General features: G+C 47.7%; 1 protein-coding gene across 1 annotated transcript in view; it reads left to right on the top strand.

Moving 5' to 3' along the window:
• Positions 1-16,459, top strand: part of LOC119401421 (venom metalloproteinase antarease-like TtrivMP_A) — a 75,821-nt gene that overhangs the window by 23,211 nt on the left and 36,151 nt on the right. Inside the window, exons 7-9 of the mRNA XM_037668207.2 lie at positions 6,960-7,031; positions 11,649-11,773; positions 12,607-12,656. Of these exons, the coding sequence (XP_037524135.1) occupies positions 6,960-7,031; positions 11,649-11,773; positions 12,607-12,656 (247 nt within the window). The remainder of the gene's footprint in view (positions 1-6,959; positions 7,032-11,648; positions 11,774-12,606; positions 12,657-16,459) is intronic.

The raw sequence follows: 16,459 nt of genomic DNA, 5'->3' as shown, positions 1-16,459 counted from the left end.
GGGACCTCCTGCTCCGCAGCGAGTGGCGCTATCCACTACGCCACGAAACGCAGATCCTCCACGTAGCTAACGGCGAGCGTTATATACACACGCTTTACCGCTGGACGGACTCAGAGACGGCAGGCGATAATAAGCGTTTCTTCATTACCAGCGAGATGGCGCTAGGAGCCCGACAGGCGCATTTAAAAGTCGTCGGCGAGCTCGCTCGCTTCTTCTTATATTTGCGCATGGGAGAACCTTGCCCTTCCGCTGTCTGCTCGCGCGGTTTTCTCGTAGTGAGGGGAAGAGCAATGTTTCAAGCTTTCACCGTGATGTCCGCGCTCACGTTACGGAGCGTACGAAAGTAACTTGAGCTGAAGGGTCGCCGCTAAACGAACAAACAGAACATGAGCGCGAACTATCAAGTGTCACAGCTCGACACTTGAAGCATGCTAGTTTCCTTCGCTGCTTCGGCCGCACTTGCAACAGGAGCGCTGTTCAAACTGAGAGCATCCATTGGCGAGCCTCACTTCGTATAGCATTAGTTTCTTGCTATCGCATTCATTGCTTCGCCCTTGCGGCGAAACTGTGACTTTTTCTTTTAAACTGCGGCGCGGGGAGGCACACCCTGCGTCTCCTGCCACACGGCGGCGTCCGATGCAAGGCGTGCCCGGTGTTCTTCGTTTTTTTTTTAGATGTGAAGCATCTTATAGCGGAGTTCAATCGAGCAGTGGTGGTGGTGTGCGGCGTGGCCACCCTTACTGCGCATGCGCAAACCCTCTCCACTTCCCCTCTCCACTTCCTCTCTCCCCTTTCCCTCTCCACATCACCTCTCCCCTTCCATTCCCCCTCTCATTTCCCTTTCCCATCCCCCTCACCACTAATCTCCCCTCCCCCTTTCCCCCTCTCCCTCTCCACATCACATCACCTCTCCCCTTCCCCCTCCCATTTCCCTTCCCCCTCTCCATTTCCCCTCTCCACTTACCCTCTCTCCTTTCCCACTCTCCACTTCCCCTCTCTCCTTTCCCCCTCACCACTCCACCTCTGAAACGCGGGCTCTACATGCCGAAACACTGCTTCGCATCGCCTCATGGTCCCCTTTAGCGGGAGATGGTGTGATTTTTCTTCCACATCACGAATGGGTACAAAAAAGGGCCACCTTCTCGTGCGCGTCTCAAGGACAGTTTTCAAATTGAAAGAAAATTAGGAGCGTAGCCTGATAGAAAACATGCTCAAGCTCCTCCGCGATTTGCTTGCCACCAGCGGTAAATGGTGTATATTATTAGCTCCCAGTTATTTCGCCGGCGCATGCATGGGGCATGGTTGGGTTGTCTAATGCAGTGGACTGGGTAGCGAGGGGCCGATGGTTCGAATCCCCGGTCGAGTGACTGGGAATTCTTTCTTCTGTTGTATTTTTATTCGTGCCTTTTACACACACACACACACACACATATATATATATATATATATATATATATATATATATATATATATATATATATATATATATATATATATATATATATATATGCACACACATTTATATACACATCCTGGACATGACGGCGACGGCAAGAATCAGCCAAGAGTTTCCATATAATTGTTATCGCAATAATATCAATATGAATATATGCAGCGAAGCATTATGGCCTTGCCAAAACAGTTCAGCAGAACGTCACTAGGTTGAAAACCTTCGCTAAAGAAAGCTCGAGATTAGAGAGAGAGAAAGGTTAAGCGAAAGGCAGGGTGGTTAACCAGAAAAAAGTTTTCAGGTTTCCTACCCTGCACTGGGCAAGGGGTAAGGAGGCACAAAAAGGTAAGGAAGGAAAAAAAAGAAAGTGCGAAAAGTATAAAAAAACGCACACACACTCAAACACGGGAATGTCATAGTCGTTTAGCGAGTCCGGTTGACCGCATAAACTTCAACACCGCCTGCGTCGCATTCTGGTTGGAAGCTCCAATGTTCCAGTACCCCAAAATTGATTGCTCGGAAAACGGCCAGTCCTCGAGGCGCACTAACGTTACTGAGAGCTGTTGTCTCTGGGAGCTGTCGTGAGGACAATGACAAAGGACGTATGCAATGGTTTCTTCGCTGCCACAGTAATCACAGCAGCACTGTGTGCCATTCCGAGTTGGTATGCAAAGCTGTTCGTCAATGACACTCCAAGTCACAGGCGGCAGAAGACTGTTGTTTCTGATCGAGAGAGTCCGGATGGAATTTGAAGTTTAAGTGACGGATCCAGATGGTAAAGGTGACTATGCAGAAAAACGGTCGTATTCCACATTGAATGTGTTACATCACGCGCGATCGAGCGAATCTTTGATGTTGCATCAATTCTTGCGAGTGGAATGACTTCCTACACGTACGTCACTTTCATGATCGTTCCTTGCATAATTATCGGCAAGTTCATTGCCGTCGATGCCACAGTGGCCTTGAAGCCACTGGAAAATTATGTCATGCCCTTTGTCTTTTATTTTCTGATAGGTTTGTCTGATTTAGAATAATAGTTGGCCTTGTGCACCACGGCGTAAAGCTCACTGCAGAAAGTGCAGGGCTGACTTCTGTAAATATGTAAATATGTAAATATGCTCCATTCTAGTGGTGACTCTGGTTGACTCCTTCCAAGTGCACTGTGGAGTGCCGCATGCCCACAGCAGTCAACGTAGTCCGATGAGACGTTCTAAAATGATAGGTTTGGGCTTTTGCTAGGAAGATAACAGCTCCTGCAGATGCCCGAACAGTTGTAAAGCCATCCGTGTAAAATTTGACATCGAGACTATTTCACTATGTGAAGGCGGGTGACCAGCGGAGCTGTCTCTGGTAGTTTTCTAAGGGATGGTTAAAGGGCCCCTGACAGCCGAGTTTTTGTTTGTGACATTTATGTTGTAATAAGTAGGTCTATGTCTTGTAATCACGGAATGACCCCGTAAATCCTCCAATGTGATGTCTAATTAATCCTAGCAGCGTTAGTTATGGTCATTTTTAGTGTAGGTTCAAAACGCGCGCCGAAAGAGGATAAGAAACTAGCGCCGCGCCGCGGCGGTCGCGCCTCGGGGCACGCGTGATGACGTGCGCTCAGTATTGGGTGACGTCAGCCACGCGCTTGTTGAACTGCCAGTTGGAGAACACACACACGGAGAGCTCACGCTGCCTGCCGACACGTACCGAAGAAGGAGAAGGTGGGAGGAGCAAAGAGCAAACATGCTTCGCAATATATCACTATGGTGGCTAGAGGGGGAGGCTAGAGGGGCTAGAGGGGGAGAGCTTTGGTAATTGCTTCGTAGTGCTGGAGGTTTGTGTGGAGTGTAACGATTGGAAAACACTGCACCTCGGCTTATGCAGTGGGTGGTCCCTTGCGGGGGCTATTGCCGCCCGTTTCGCTCGCAACTTCTTGGAAAGGTACGCAGCGACGTTGGGGAACAAAGCTGGAACCGCATCTAAGTAACCAAGGCACGCGTCCGCTGGTCCGGTGATGGCAACGGATAATCTATCGATGGGACAACGCAACTTCACGACAGAAAATGTTTTGCGTGCTGACGACATCGGCAGCAATACCGGCGTTCGCCGCACAATTGTCTTTTTCGCTCGCGAGAAAACGCGACATGCGTTTCTCGCTCGCGAACAATGCGGCATACGTTTATCGGTCGCGAAAAACGTGACATGCTTTTCTCGCTCGCAAAAACCGTGACATACGTACGTTTCTCGGTCGCGAAAAACGCGACATGCGTTTCTCGCTTTAGTAGACAGCATGCCATAGACGCGTCCGCTGACTACGAAATTCAGGTTTCCCGCGAAGCGCCGGTGGCTACGCCTTTTGACATCAGGCACCAATACGCACAAACAACAGACGAGCAGGCGAAGCAACAGGTCACATAATATGCGCTTTGCCGGAGAGAATCCACGAGACCACTTCACCAGACCTCGCTGTAGGCATGGATGGATGGATGGATGCTATGAGCGTCCCCTTTATAACGGGGCGGTGACATGTCTGCCACCAGGCCCGAATGATAAAAAAGAAAAAAAGAAAAAAAAACTTCCTTGTTTCATGTTGTCCTAATGCCTTATCTACATTGATTAAATCTATGTTATTATAACAAAAAATATAAATTCACAGTCCATCTCTCTGCCTCTTAAGGCAGAATAACCTTTTTTCCCCCAATTATTTATTTTTGTACTTTATCTCTACTTTTCTGCCACCAATACTCTAACCGTCTCTTACTTATTTCTATCGCGGGCGTGTTCAGCTTTCCATTGTTGTCCCTAAAACCCAAGGCTTCATGTAGACTCGTGCCCACACGTATACCTGGGTGAATATCGCCACATTCAATCAGTACATGTTCCATCGTTTCCTTAGTTCCCCCGCAGCATGTACATAGTTCTTCTTCGTTACTGAATCTCGCTTTATAACTACGCGTTCTCAGGCAGCCCGACCTTGCTTCAAACAGTAAAGCGCTTCCCCTTGAATTATCGTAAAACCTTTCCCTCCTTATTTCGTTTTTTCCTTTTCGGTAGTTACTCAGAGCCGGCTTCTTTTCCATCGCTGTCATCCAATAAGTCTTCTCCGCCTCTCTGACCTTCCGCTTAATGCTCCTTGTTGTCATATCGCCCGCACTGCCAGCCGTATATTTACTGGTGAGCCTCCTAGTTCTTTTTCTCCACTGCGTGTCAACGCTTTTTCTATACAAATACCTGAAACCTTCTCTGCCCATCTACTCTTCTTCATTTTCCTCAGCCTCTCTTCGAATCTCATTTTGCTCTGCGCTTCCCTCACTTCAAAGCCTGTCCATCCCATATCACCCTTCACCGCCTCATTTGTCGTCTTCCCGTGAGCGCCCAAGGCGAGGCGGCCCACCGTCCTTTGATTTACATCCATTCCTGATTGCACCTCTGACTTCATGCACACCACTGAGTTCCCAAATGTAAGCCCCGGAACCATCACACCCTTCCACAGCCCTCGAAGCACCTCGTACCTATTGTATCCCCATAAAGCTCTGTGCTTCATAATTGCAGCATTCCTCTTTCCCTTTGCTACCGATGCTTTCTCTTGTACCTCCATATATCTATCCCCCTCATTTACCCATACTCCGAGGTACTTGTACTCGCTTACCCTCGGTATTTTTTGGCCCTGTATTAAGACCGTATGGCCTCCGTGATCATTGAATATCATCAATCCACATTTTGTTGCACTAAATCCTAGTCCTAGAGCCTCACACTCCCTTCCGCATATATCTGCCAGTCGCTGTATATCATCTTGACTGTCCGCAAATAAGACAATATCATCAGCATAAAATAGACCTGGAAGCTTCTGCTCAACCATCGCTCCGACCTGTTTGTGTGACAAATTAAATCCAATGTTGCTACCTTCTAGCGCTTTTTCCATCCTCGCCATGTACAGCATGAATAACAGCGGGGACAAAGGGCATCCCTGTCTCAGCCCCTTGCTAATTTCAACGCTGTCCTTGCTACTATTCCTTCCCTTCCCGCTCGTCGTCTCCGTCCCTTCGGAGACGACGAGCGCGCCACCTGTCGGCGTCATGAAAATGTGCCGCACCGGCTTGCACGGCGCAGCCCGTCCAATGCTGACACCTCGCCATCTAGCCACCATAATACCACAGTGCACCGCGCATATTTCTGTCGTTGACGTCGACAACACTTGCTTTACCTCTGCAACGTCACATGGGGCCTACGTCTACGTCATACTAGTGGTTATGTTGATAGGAGTTCAAAATTCAGATGAGCACTCAGGCTTAGCTTAAAACCAAATTAAAATATCTTAAAGGCAACGCTCGTCACTCATAATCGGCCAGAAGTGCCCCCGCATGCAGGACTATCAAACAACACAGGCATCTCGAGTTTCCAAATTCGGTGTCAGGGGTGCTTTAAGCATAGAGTCTTATTGTAGGCTGTGGCCTCCCTTTAACGCTATTTTCGGGAGGCAGCGGCATTGCGTCTTCATTATAGCATTCGTGAGCATCTTGAGCGAGCCCCAAGATGCTCATGACGTCTCCTGCAAATTACACATTCAATTTACCCTCATTGTAACGTCCTTTATGAACTTCAATGAATATTTCCCAGGACTCTCTGGCTGACGCGCATACTCGAAATACAACCTTTAGGTTGGCTTAAAGAAATGCTCGAAAAAGACTTATGAGGGTGAGTCTTGAAAGGACTCAGAGAACTGTCAGTAACTTCTCATTGAGTGGTGAATAGTTAATTGTAAACAAAATTTGTTGTCCAGAAGAAGAACGGAAACTTTATTGTCAAATCAATGAGATTTGAGTCCGGCGTCTTTTTAGTGGGCCTGGGCACCCACCGCGGACGCGGTTCAGCTCCTCGAAAATTAAATTTGCCTCCTTAAGGAATCAGAGCCTCATTTAAACCATACTTCGCGGGCGCTTATGAACTATGGTAGGGAGTTTTTTCCGAACGTATGTACCCAACCAAACATTACGATATAAAACCTTATGAGGCAACCGGATGTAGCGGCCGTAGTATGTAAAGTGCAGCTGGTTCTGCGGAATCCCGCAAGGTGGTGGAAGAATTAAGAAAGGGAAACTGACAACCACCCGTTTGTAGCATGAAGCCACAAGGAAATCCAACGGGTCTCTCAGATAGAAAGCTCCTTAGTTGCCGAAAAACTCGTCCTCTTCCGTGGATCGCAACCGGAACTAACACCTTTTCGGGGTGTTCGCTCAACCAATGCTGCTAACCAGGAAGTTAGTCATTGGCAGCGCGGGGGCGAATTAATCGACAACTCGAAGCGTATACAATAATGCAAGCCGGCTCTCCAGAACCCCGCAAGGTGGCAGAAGGGCTAAGAAAGGAAAACTGACAACCACCCTATTTTAGGGAGGAGCCACAAAAAAGTCCAGTGTATGGACGTTGCCCATATTTCATGTTTGCTTCGTCTTTAGCATGATTGTTTGGTTGATTGAAAACCGAATCGTACAGTGCTGTTAAACATTCACATTTCTTCCAGGTAAATTTAAGGTACTTGGACATGGAGAACCCTAAAATCAGCTTCCTTCTTGTTGGAGTGACAAGGGCTAAGGTAAGATCCACCTCCAATTATGGCATTTCAGCTGGAAAATAGGGATTGTATAAACCTACTCACTACGTTCACATGATTTCGCACTAAAACTGTCTGAACGGAAATGAAGCCGTTATCACATATTTGGTTGGTTGGTAACAACTTTATTGGTGGTCCGGCAGAGCTTTCGCCGACTGGGCTTTAGGTCTCCCACGTGGGGACGTCGAGGCCTTGCCTCACCGCCGCCTCGCGGGCCTGCTGGACAGCCCAAAGTTGGTCGCCGAAGCTGGGGCTGCGCAAGGCAGCGGCCCACCGCGGCGGAAGGGTTCCGGAGTTAGCACCTTCCGGGTTTTTGTCACAGTCCCAGAGCATGTGATTTAATGTGGCGACCTCAGTGTGGCAGACCTTGCATATATTTGTCGGGTATGTACTTGGGTAGAGCCTGTTAGACTGTGTGGGGTTGGGGTACGTGTGCGTCTATACACTTCTTTATTCACCCAGAAGACTTACGTATTTTTAGTAAACGTAAAAATAAGTACTTTGGTGTCATCAAAACGTCGCAGTTTCGACGCAAGGGCGAAGCAATGATGCGATAGCAACAAATTAGAATGTCACACAAAGTACGGCAAGCAGCTCAACATTTGCAGTGCGCTGCTCAAACACAAGGAAGGACGCTCGAAATAAACTCTCAGGTATACACGGGACGAGCGCCAGCAAAAAAATTGTCGCAGTTGTTACTTCTTCGTGTTCGAACAGCGCGCTACAACCCAACGCTCTTAGATATTTTTTTTTCTTGAAAAATACGGCACGTGGAGTAGCCCCTCCGCGTCTCCTGCCGTGCGGTGGCGTTCGACCACGTTCGACGTAAGGTCCCTAGTTTTATCTAGGGACCTTAGTTCGACGCTTTGTTTATCATGCTTATCCGCCATCCCACATCGCGAGTGGGTACAGAAATAGGTCACTTTTTAGTGCGCATCTCAAAGGCATTTCAAACTGAAGCAAAATCTAGGAGCCTTGCTTTAAAGCGCGCCCTTCGGGCAATCCCGCGTGTGATACTGCACACGCTGAAGCGCCTCCGACCTCTGCGTACCACCAGTGGTAGATGGTGTGTATAAATAGCTTGCCGTTAGCATTCCTAAGAGGGGATGGCGCGTGGCCAATTGTCTGAGGCGTCGCAGGTTAGAATCCCGGTGGCGCGCTTCGAAAATTTTGTCTTCTGATTTATTTTTCTTTCTGGCTTTTATTTATAAATACATTCATATACATATCCGGGAAATGGCGTTGACGGCAACGGCATAAACCCTCCGAGAGTCCATATACTGCTATCGCAATAAGACTCCCTTTATGTTGCTAATCATTACAGCTGACCTGTTAATAGAGAGTTTGAGAATTGGGGACTCAAGACGATGGGCCCCCAAGCTGCGTTGGGCAGCCTGCTCTTGCGCTCCTATGATCAGCAGAGTTTGAGAATTGGGCCGAATGCAGGCTGCATTGGGTCAATATGGGTCAAGCGCACAGAGCGCCACACGTGATGAAATTGAAATCATGCGAAACGCGGTTCATACTGCGCACGCACTGCGTCTGTGTTGTCTCGCTGGTGACCCAAGACGCCTTGGGGACCCACGCTAGTTTTCGATTTTCGCGTCTTGGGTCAACGTGAGCGCAAGAGCCCAAGAGTGGCTTGGTTTCTGCGCATGCGCCCTGGCGGCTAGCAAGCTCCTTGGGTCCCCAAGCTCCTTGGGGCCACAATTCTCCAACTCTGTTATTTTCTTCTCTTGAGGTCGTGCGCTCTGCGGTATTGTTTGCCGCCCAAAGGAAGGCGCTGCAGGGTCTTGGGGCAACGCGAGCGCAAGAGCCCGAGAGTGAATTTAGTTCTGCGCAGGCGTCCTGGCGGCTCGCAAATTTCTTGCGTCCCCAACTCTAAAACTGTCTAGTGTTTCGCCGGAGTTGGGATGTGCGTCTTCGATTTGTTCTTTGACATACAGGGCGTGGTCGGCCGTGCTCGCGTGATTATCACTTCAGGGGGAGTTTTCTATCTCTTGTGCTTTCACCGCAAAGTTTGCGCTGAAGCTATAGACCACACAAAGGTCACATTGCTCGCTGCAGCGGCCGCGTTTGCGAAAGGAGTGATGTGATAGCTAGAAGAGCCAAGTTTAGTTGAAGTAACAACTGTGACAGTTAGCGCTCGTCCTATGTATACCTGTGCGGTCTTTTAGTACCTCCTTCTTCATGTTTGAGCAGAGCGCTGCAAGTGTCGAGCTATGGCAGTTGTTAGTTCGCACTCGCCCTGTGTGTTTTCTTTTCCGGCGTCCTTTGTGCTTGACCAGCGCGCAGCAAGTTTTTAGCTGCTTGCCGCTCTTCCTGTGAAATTCCAATTCCTTGCTATCGCATTCATTGCTTCACCCTTGAGGCGAAACTGTGACTTTTTGTCGTCAACGCTGCCCATGCCGAAGGACACCACCCAACTTTTCGCCATCAGAAATCGGTACATCATATGACCAGCGGACGACCGACTTGTTTCCGAGGAACCGTTTTTCGCACGAGACCAGACGCAGCGATTTCCCAGCATCTGAGCAGATTTTCACACCACCATATAATCGTCCCCGTCGCTGGCCGTCCCCTCGACATAGTACTTCCCCTCCGCCGCCGGGAAACTAGCATCCGCGGCCGATAGAGGTAAGGTCGCCGGACGGTCTTTGCAAGATATACCTCTACCTGTTGTGATGTTCAAGATCATGTGAATGTGTTGATTGACGGCATACTGACGATGGCGTTAGTAGATACTAAGGCGGCTGTCTCTGTTATGAGCCTCGCCTTCAAAATTCGTCTAGGCCACAAATTTATGTTTTCTCCGAACGACGCCATTACCTGTCGTGGAGTAGGCGGCGAGTGGCTTCATCCACTCGGTGTTTGTGCTGTGAGTGTTTTGCTGGCTCGCAAAGTGTTTGACTCCGAATTCCTGATTCTTCCTCGATGTTCGCACCATGTGATTCTTGGTACAGATTTTCTTAAGCAATGCGGCGCTTCTGTCGACTGTGGGTGTGGCGAAATATTTTTAAACAAGTTATTTATACCAGCACTTTCTGAACAAAGCTACCGTAGCGAAGACAGCAACACACTCAGTGTGACTGATGAGAGATAGCACCATCTTGGTGCCTGATACCCGTTCGTGTCTCTTCAACTGCCGTTGATGCTGCTTGTGTTGATGTTGTAGTTGGGCCTGTCAGCATAAACTCTGCTAAAAAGAACATACTTGAGCCCAGTTCTGTTGTGTGCATGGAGAAAGGAGTCTCAACATTGTGGGCGCTCAACTGTTCTGCCACGCCGGTTGTGCTTCCTCGCGGCATGAAGATCGCTTTCTTCGATGAAGCCTCATGCAGCACAATAGTGGCACTAACTGCGGACCTCACCACAGCTTCCTCTCCTTGCGATAATCTTCATCATGAAAATTTAATGCTCGGTATGATCAGCAAGGTTCTCTGTACAGCGGAACGGCAAGCGCTGGTACAGGTCATTTCCCGGCATGTTGCTGCATTCGACTTTATACATGGAGATGCGCCACGTCAGTTACCATCGTCCCGCACTCGCCACAAAATAGGCACCGGCTCAGCACACCCCATCCGCCATAAGCCCTGCCGAGCGTAATCCTCCGAGCGCAAAGTTATTACCGAACAAGAAAGGACATGATCAACAAAGGTGTCGTTCAAGAGTCATCCAGCCCGTGGGCAGCCCCAGTAATCGTTGTCCCGAAAAACGATGGTTCCTGGAGGTTCTGTTTAGATTACAGGACTCTAAACGCAGCGACGAAAAAGGATGTCTATCCCCTGCCGCGAATTGATGACGTCATTGATTGCTTGCACGCCGCTTTCTGCTGCAAGTTCTGCTGCTATCTTTACGGGAAACCATTCAAGATAATTGCCGACCATCATTCTTTATGCTGGCTGATCGGTTTGCGTGATCCCTCTGGTCACCTCACACGTTGGAATACGATTTACGGTGTCATAAAAGAGTGACCGTCGTCACGCTGATGCAGACTGCCTCTCTCGGATTCCTCCTGCGACTATACCGACTGCGATGCTGATCATTTTGACGACTGTCCCGCTGCTGTTACTAGCACGTTTATCGACGCGTCCGACTTTCAGCGAGAACAACGCAACGATTTCACCCTGGATCCGCTTTTTGTCGCCGCCCGTACTTCCGAAGGCAGCAGTCGCTTTACTGTTCGTTACAAGTTGCGGTACAAGACTAACTACTCCAGCCCTGGAGCGCGTTTTCTTCTAGTTGTCCCCGAGAGCCCCCCTCCGATGTTCCACGTGACATGCGTGACGATGCGACATCCGGCCATTTCGGCTTCGTACGAACGCTCCACTGCACGCAGGAACGTTTTTATTGGCCCAAGATGTAAGAAACAACCAAGCGCTATGTCGCTAGTTGCGAAACGCATTATTGTCTCTGTGCATACAGTAATGTAGTTTTGTAATGAATACCATTACAGTATATCAGCTTTCTACGGCATAAATCACATGCACGAGGGAAACCTGACTTAAACATGTTGCAGGGCCCTAGTGCAAACAAATCCACGGAATGGTTTGTCGGTGTTATACCTCCATGTACCATTTTTTCCTTTTATGAAAAAAGGACCATGACTTCGCTAAAAATAACTACGGTGAGATTGAAGCAGGAGAGATGCTGAGTGGACTACAAGCTTACACCAACCAAGGAAGGGTACCAGGGAAATATGACGTTGCGTTCCTTATTACGGGGTACGTATATAGCGGTACTTTCATCTACCGTATACCCGTGCCGCTCTGGCACAAGAAATGATATCTAGTAGTTAAGACATTAAGTACGCTTAATCTGTCACACGTTCAAAGTTAACAACGTTGGAGCTGATGATGTCGATAGCAGTGACATCTGAAGTAGGCTACTTAAGCGTAATATTAAAGCGTAAAGACGTCCTTCGTAAAAGTCTAATGTGAGTTCAGAGCTAGAAATATGAGAAGATAAGCATTCAGTGATACTATAAGTTTATATCCTTGCTCTATTTTGCAACGTTGCAACCGACCACACCAAATTCGGCCATTCCATTTTGAATCCGTAAACCAGAAGAAACATGGCGCCTGTTGTGTTGAAGCCGTCGCACTCAATTTCACCAATTTGAACGCCGCAGCGACATGAGATTTGTGAAACGTCAAGTATAAAACACTTCTTGCACCATAGACGCTGCGTCAAAAGTTTCATGTAAACTGCACTTTGCGAGCTGTAAGGTCCACACTATACATATCGCACTCGAATTAATACGGGCAAACACATTAAGCAGCGAGGGGCGTTAAGGCAAATAGTAGTTGGGTTTCCTCATGTGGCAAAAAGCAAATGACAGTAAATCTGAAGGCACTAGGAAGTTAACGCCACTTGATGTGTCTGTGCACCATGGGTATAAGCTAGGGGACAAAATGAGGCGGCCTATCGAACTGTGATATTTCTGTGTGCACATTGTAGAAAAGAAAAAGGAGAGCGTACTGGTTTATAATAATCGCACATAAAGTATTCGTGTCGATATGTGTATTTTTAAATGAAATTCCAAATTTTGTTGTAGGCTTGACATAATCAAATTTGTCAATGGAAGAAAAGACAAGAATATTAACGGTAAGTGGACTTTCCGGCAAGAAAATGTAACGATACTTAAAATCGAAATAATTATTGCAATAAATAATATTATTTTAGGCCAACTCCTAAATTTCCACTTCAAAATTTGTGTGATCCATGGACTTACTCACGAAGCGATGCTGTTTTACCCCATTAAAACCCATACTGCGTGTATACCTTAGTTATTCCAAAACTGAACGACGCGCTTCTGCACAGAGTCGCTGGAACATTTCATTTGGATATGCTCACAGTTCAATATACGCGTTAAAAATGATCGACAGCCCGCAAAAGCCTAAATAATATTCTCTGTGTCGGACACGTCCTACGCTCATGACGCAGAAGACACCTGTTTTACATGTGTTGACAAATTTCAAAAAGCGTTATACTCTGTCTGAAGGAGCGACCATTAAAGTCCAGCAGTGCGTTATCAAGGGAGTAAGTGCATGGTGCCCAAGAAGTTTCAAGGACGCGCACCTAATATTGTACGGAGACGCGAAGCACAATCTTAGCTTAATAATTAAAAAAATCTAAGACAGAAGACACTGTACTTCAACACCACAGATATGCCTCTTACACCTCCACTACAGAGATCTCGCGTAGATGAGCTGCACTCTGATGTTTACAAGTGTCTTCCAATTACCTAATAAAAAGTGTAGACGTTTTTATATGTGAACGTCCATGTTGAAGTATTGCCATTTGAAACATTGCAAATTAGTCCGGATTTCTTTTTCGGGGAGTGTGCTCTCTGCACATATACAGAATCGCTGCAGCAAGTGTATTTCGGCTGCAGAAATAGAGCGCACTTTTGGCAAATAATTTTTTAAGGCGAAAGCCTTACATGTCTCATCAAATGTAAAAAGTGACCGTCGGCGCCAGTGGCGTCAACACGAGCGAGGCAAAGAATATAAATTTGATGAAATCACCATATTACCTCATCATGACGTCATAGGTTGCCATAGTTTACATCAGGTGATGTCACGTGATGACCTCATCACATGACCTCGTCACTTGGTCAAAGGTGGGCCAATCACGGATGCACTGCAAAACCACGTAAGGTGCGAAAGGCTTCCCATTCCTCCGATCCAATACCAGTTGGTCGCGGAAAGCTTGCCGGCGGGACCAATACAATCGAATGACAAGAAAAAAAAGATGGTTTTCCACTTTCAGTCGTGTTAGGCAAGTACATAAGTAAGCGTGTGACTTTTTTGACAGTCAAATATCACAAGAACGATAGGTTCCCTGAGTCTCTTTTTTTAACAGCGAAGTTCTTCGTAGTCGAGGCTTCCCCGTTCTTTGGCGCAGCACTGATCACGGGGTCTTGCGGCATGGCGAGAGTGGGACTCGGTAGGAAAGGGAGGGCTGCACCGGGCCAAGATGGGCGAAGGCGAGGCTCGGTGGAGAGGGTTAGAGTCACTGGAAAATCAGAGTACCGCAAAGGTAGGCTGCACGCGGGCAACATTGGGTGGCGGCGGCCATGTCCCTTCCAGACCATCCGGCGCGTTGCTAGCGTGTGTTGAGAAGCGACCGATCTTTTACCCTCAGTGCCGTGTTACGCTCGGCAGAACGGCATTATGTGTGTGTGTTTCTTCAAGACGATATTAGAAGTGATTTCGAGTCATCGACAGGTATGGATCGACTGCGCGGTTAGCGGTGTAACTAATGAAACGTACGGCGAATGTTGCCATGCGCTCGCGAACTCTCTTGATGGCTTCATCGGTCTCTTTTCGTGTCACGCCCGGGTGTGTTCGCTAGCTCCGGATCTGTAAACATAGTTGCATTAGCGCAGTGACATCGTGCGAGATGCCATTTACTTCGACATTTGGTGAATCTTTACTGTTTGCGCTAGCGTTGCCGTAGGTGTTCAGGTTCACTGCACTCGAGAACGTATCGAGAACATTCAACCGATTCAACATTGCGTCCTTCGACTGATCGCTGACGCATCGCTTGCTTGCGCACCGTGTTTGCTGTTCAACTGGTTGATATGTGTAATATAAGTTGTGCGTGTACGGTAATTGGAAGTTGTGCGCGACATCTTGATTCGGAACGCCAGCAGCCGAACGCACGGGCGAATCGGCGTGCGCGGTAGGTAAGGTGCATCTTATCTTACGATACGTAGAAAATAGGCCATCAAAAATGATTGACATCACTACCTAATTGTTTCATTTCCTATGTCTTGTCTCCTTAATTTTCCCAACGTTGCAATTAATTTGCAAATATTTTGCTGTGTTCCGAGAAACAGTTCTTTTTTTTTTTTTGGCGTTGCCAGCGCGTCAACAGCTGGGGTTCGGTTTCTGCACTGCTGCACTTTTTTTTCATACTGCACTCTTATTAAAACTTCCTCGGCACGGTGCTTTATGTTCTTTTGATCAGAAATAGCACATCCTGGAATTTTTAAAGCGCATACACAGTATGTATATAGACCTAGGGCTCGCATAAAATCGACTCCCTCAATGCGTGGGATCTGCTTCTTTTTTTTTTTTTTTTTTTTGCTGCGACCATTTCTCACCAACTATATAGTATTTTAAGGGTACGCTCGGTGCAATGCAGCATTAGTAGCATTTTTTCGCAACAAGTTTAAAAGTACGCTTGATAACATTGTCTTATACCAAGTTTATCAACAGAGTTCCATGCTTCTGTTTTGTGCAATGCCATAGATATACCAGTAAAAGTTATTATTTTAATAAATGTTTGATTTCGCTCTCGTGCCTGACACGCTTATACCTCGGATAGCATGCGTAATCTGTTCAACAGATCGAGATATAAAGAGCCGAGCAAATAGAAAGGTATGTAGTTTTCAATATTGCTGACCATAACGAACCGAAGAGGTGAAGTATCCTGTCGCATAAGATCTTTTCCAGCAAAGTTAGTGTAGTTCACTGCAGGAAGGAGTGTTATTCAAGGGGGGCGAATTCTTTCAGGCCAACTATGCAGCCACGTAGAACGGCGCTCTTTGACATTAATTTTCCCACTCGGCAAACGAGATTCCCAGAGTAGCTCACCAGTAACGTTCGATTGATGGTGAGCTACTCTCTTTTGGCATCTGCATGCAGTGGCGTAGCCAGGGGGTGGCACACCGGGCCCGTGCCCCCCCCCCCCTCCAGGGCGAAAACAATGTCTGCTTACGCCCCTGTCTGCATGACGCGTTATAAAAGCGACGAAGTACTTCTGGGGACCGTGGTACTGCTAAATGTCCGGCCACGCTCTGCATTGAACGCGCCTGCACCCAAAGCGCTTGGAAGGGATATGGCGGCGAGAGGTCACGTGATGCGAGTAAGCCAATCGCGTCGGCGGCGGCGCGCGGAAAACAGATGCGATACTCTGAAATTTTTCCAGTGACTCTAGAGAGGGTGAACCATGAATTGGGGTTGGGTGAAGCATGTAGGGAAAGTCTGCGGTCTTTCCTGTCTCCCTTCTTCTTTCCTCCTGGTTGCTCAGCAAGTCGACTTTGCATGTAGGGAAGGGTGTTTCAGCTCCACTAACGGGAAACCTGTGAAGCATTCAGTGTGCGCCGCTGTTTCGCACAACAGAATTACTGCTCATGGGCAATGAGGAACAGAAGAAAAATTTGACACAGAGATCTGCAGTCCGCTTTTAGTTAACGTGGAAGCTGCGAATCTTTATTTTTCAGCTACGCACAAGAGAAATCTCCCAGCCAGGCAAACATCTCCAGCTTCATTAAAATGTTTATCTCTCTATCCCACCGGCACTACATTGCAGGTCAAGATGCAGTGCCTATATATAGGTGTGGCCGGTGAACGCTTGCGCAGCGCGAGCAGTCGGTTTTTTTTTCAATCAAGAAATTC

This window comes from Rhipicephalus sanguineus, chromosome 8 (assembly GCF_013339695.2).
Source record: "Rhipicephalus sanguineus isolate Rsan-2018 chromosome 8, BIME_Rsan_1.4, whole genome shotgun sequence".
Classification (NCBI taxonomy): Eukaryota; Metazoa; Arthropoda; class Arachnida; order Ixodida; family Ixodidae; genus Rhipicephalus; species Rhipicephalus sanguineus.
The sequence above is the reverse complement of the archived record's forward strand: the minus strand, read 5'-3'. Positions and strand labels throughout refer to the sequence as shown.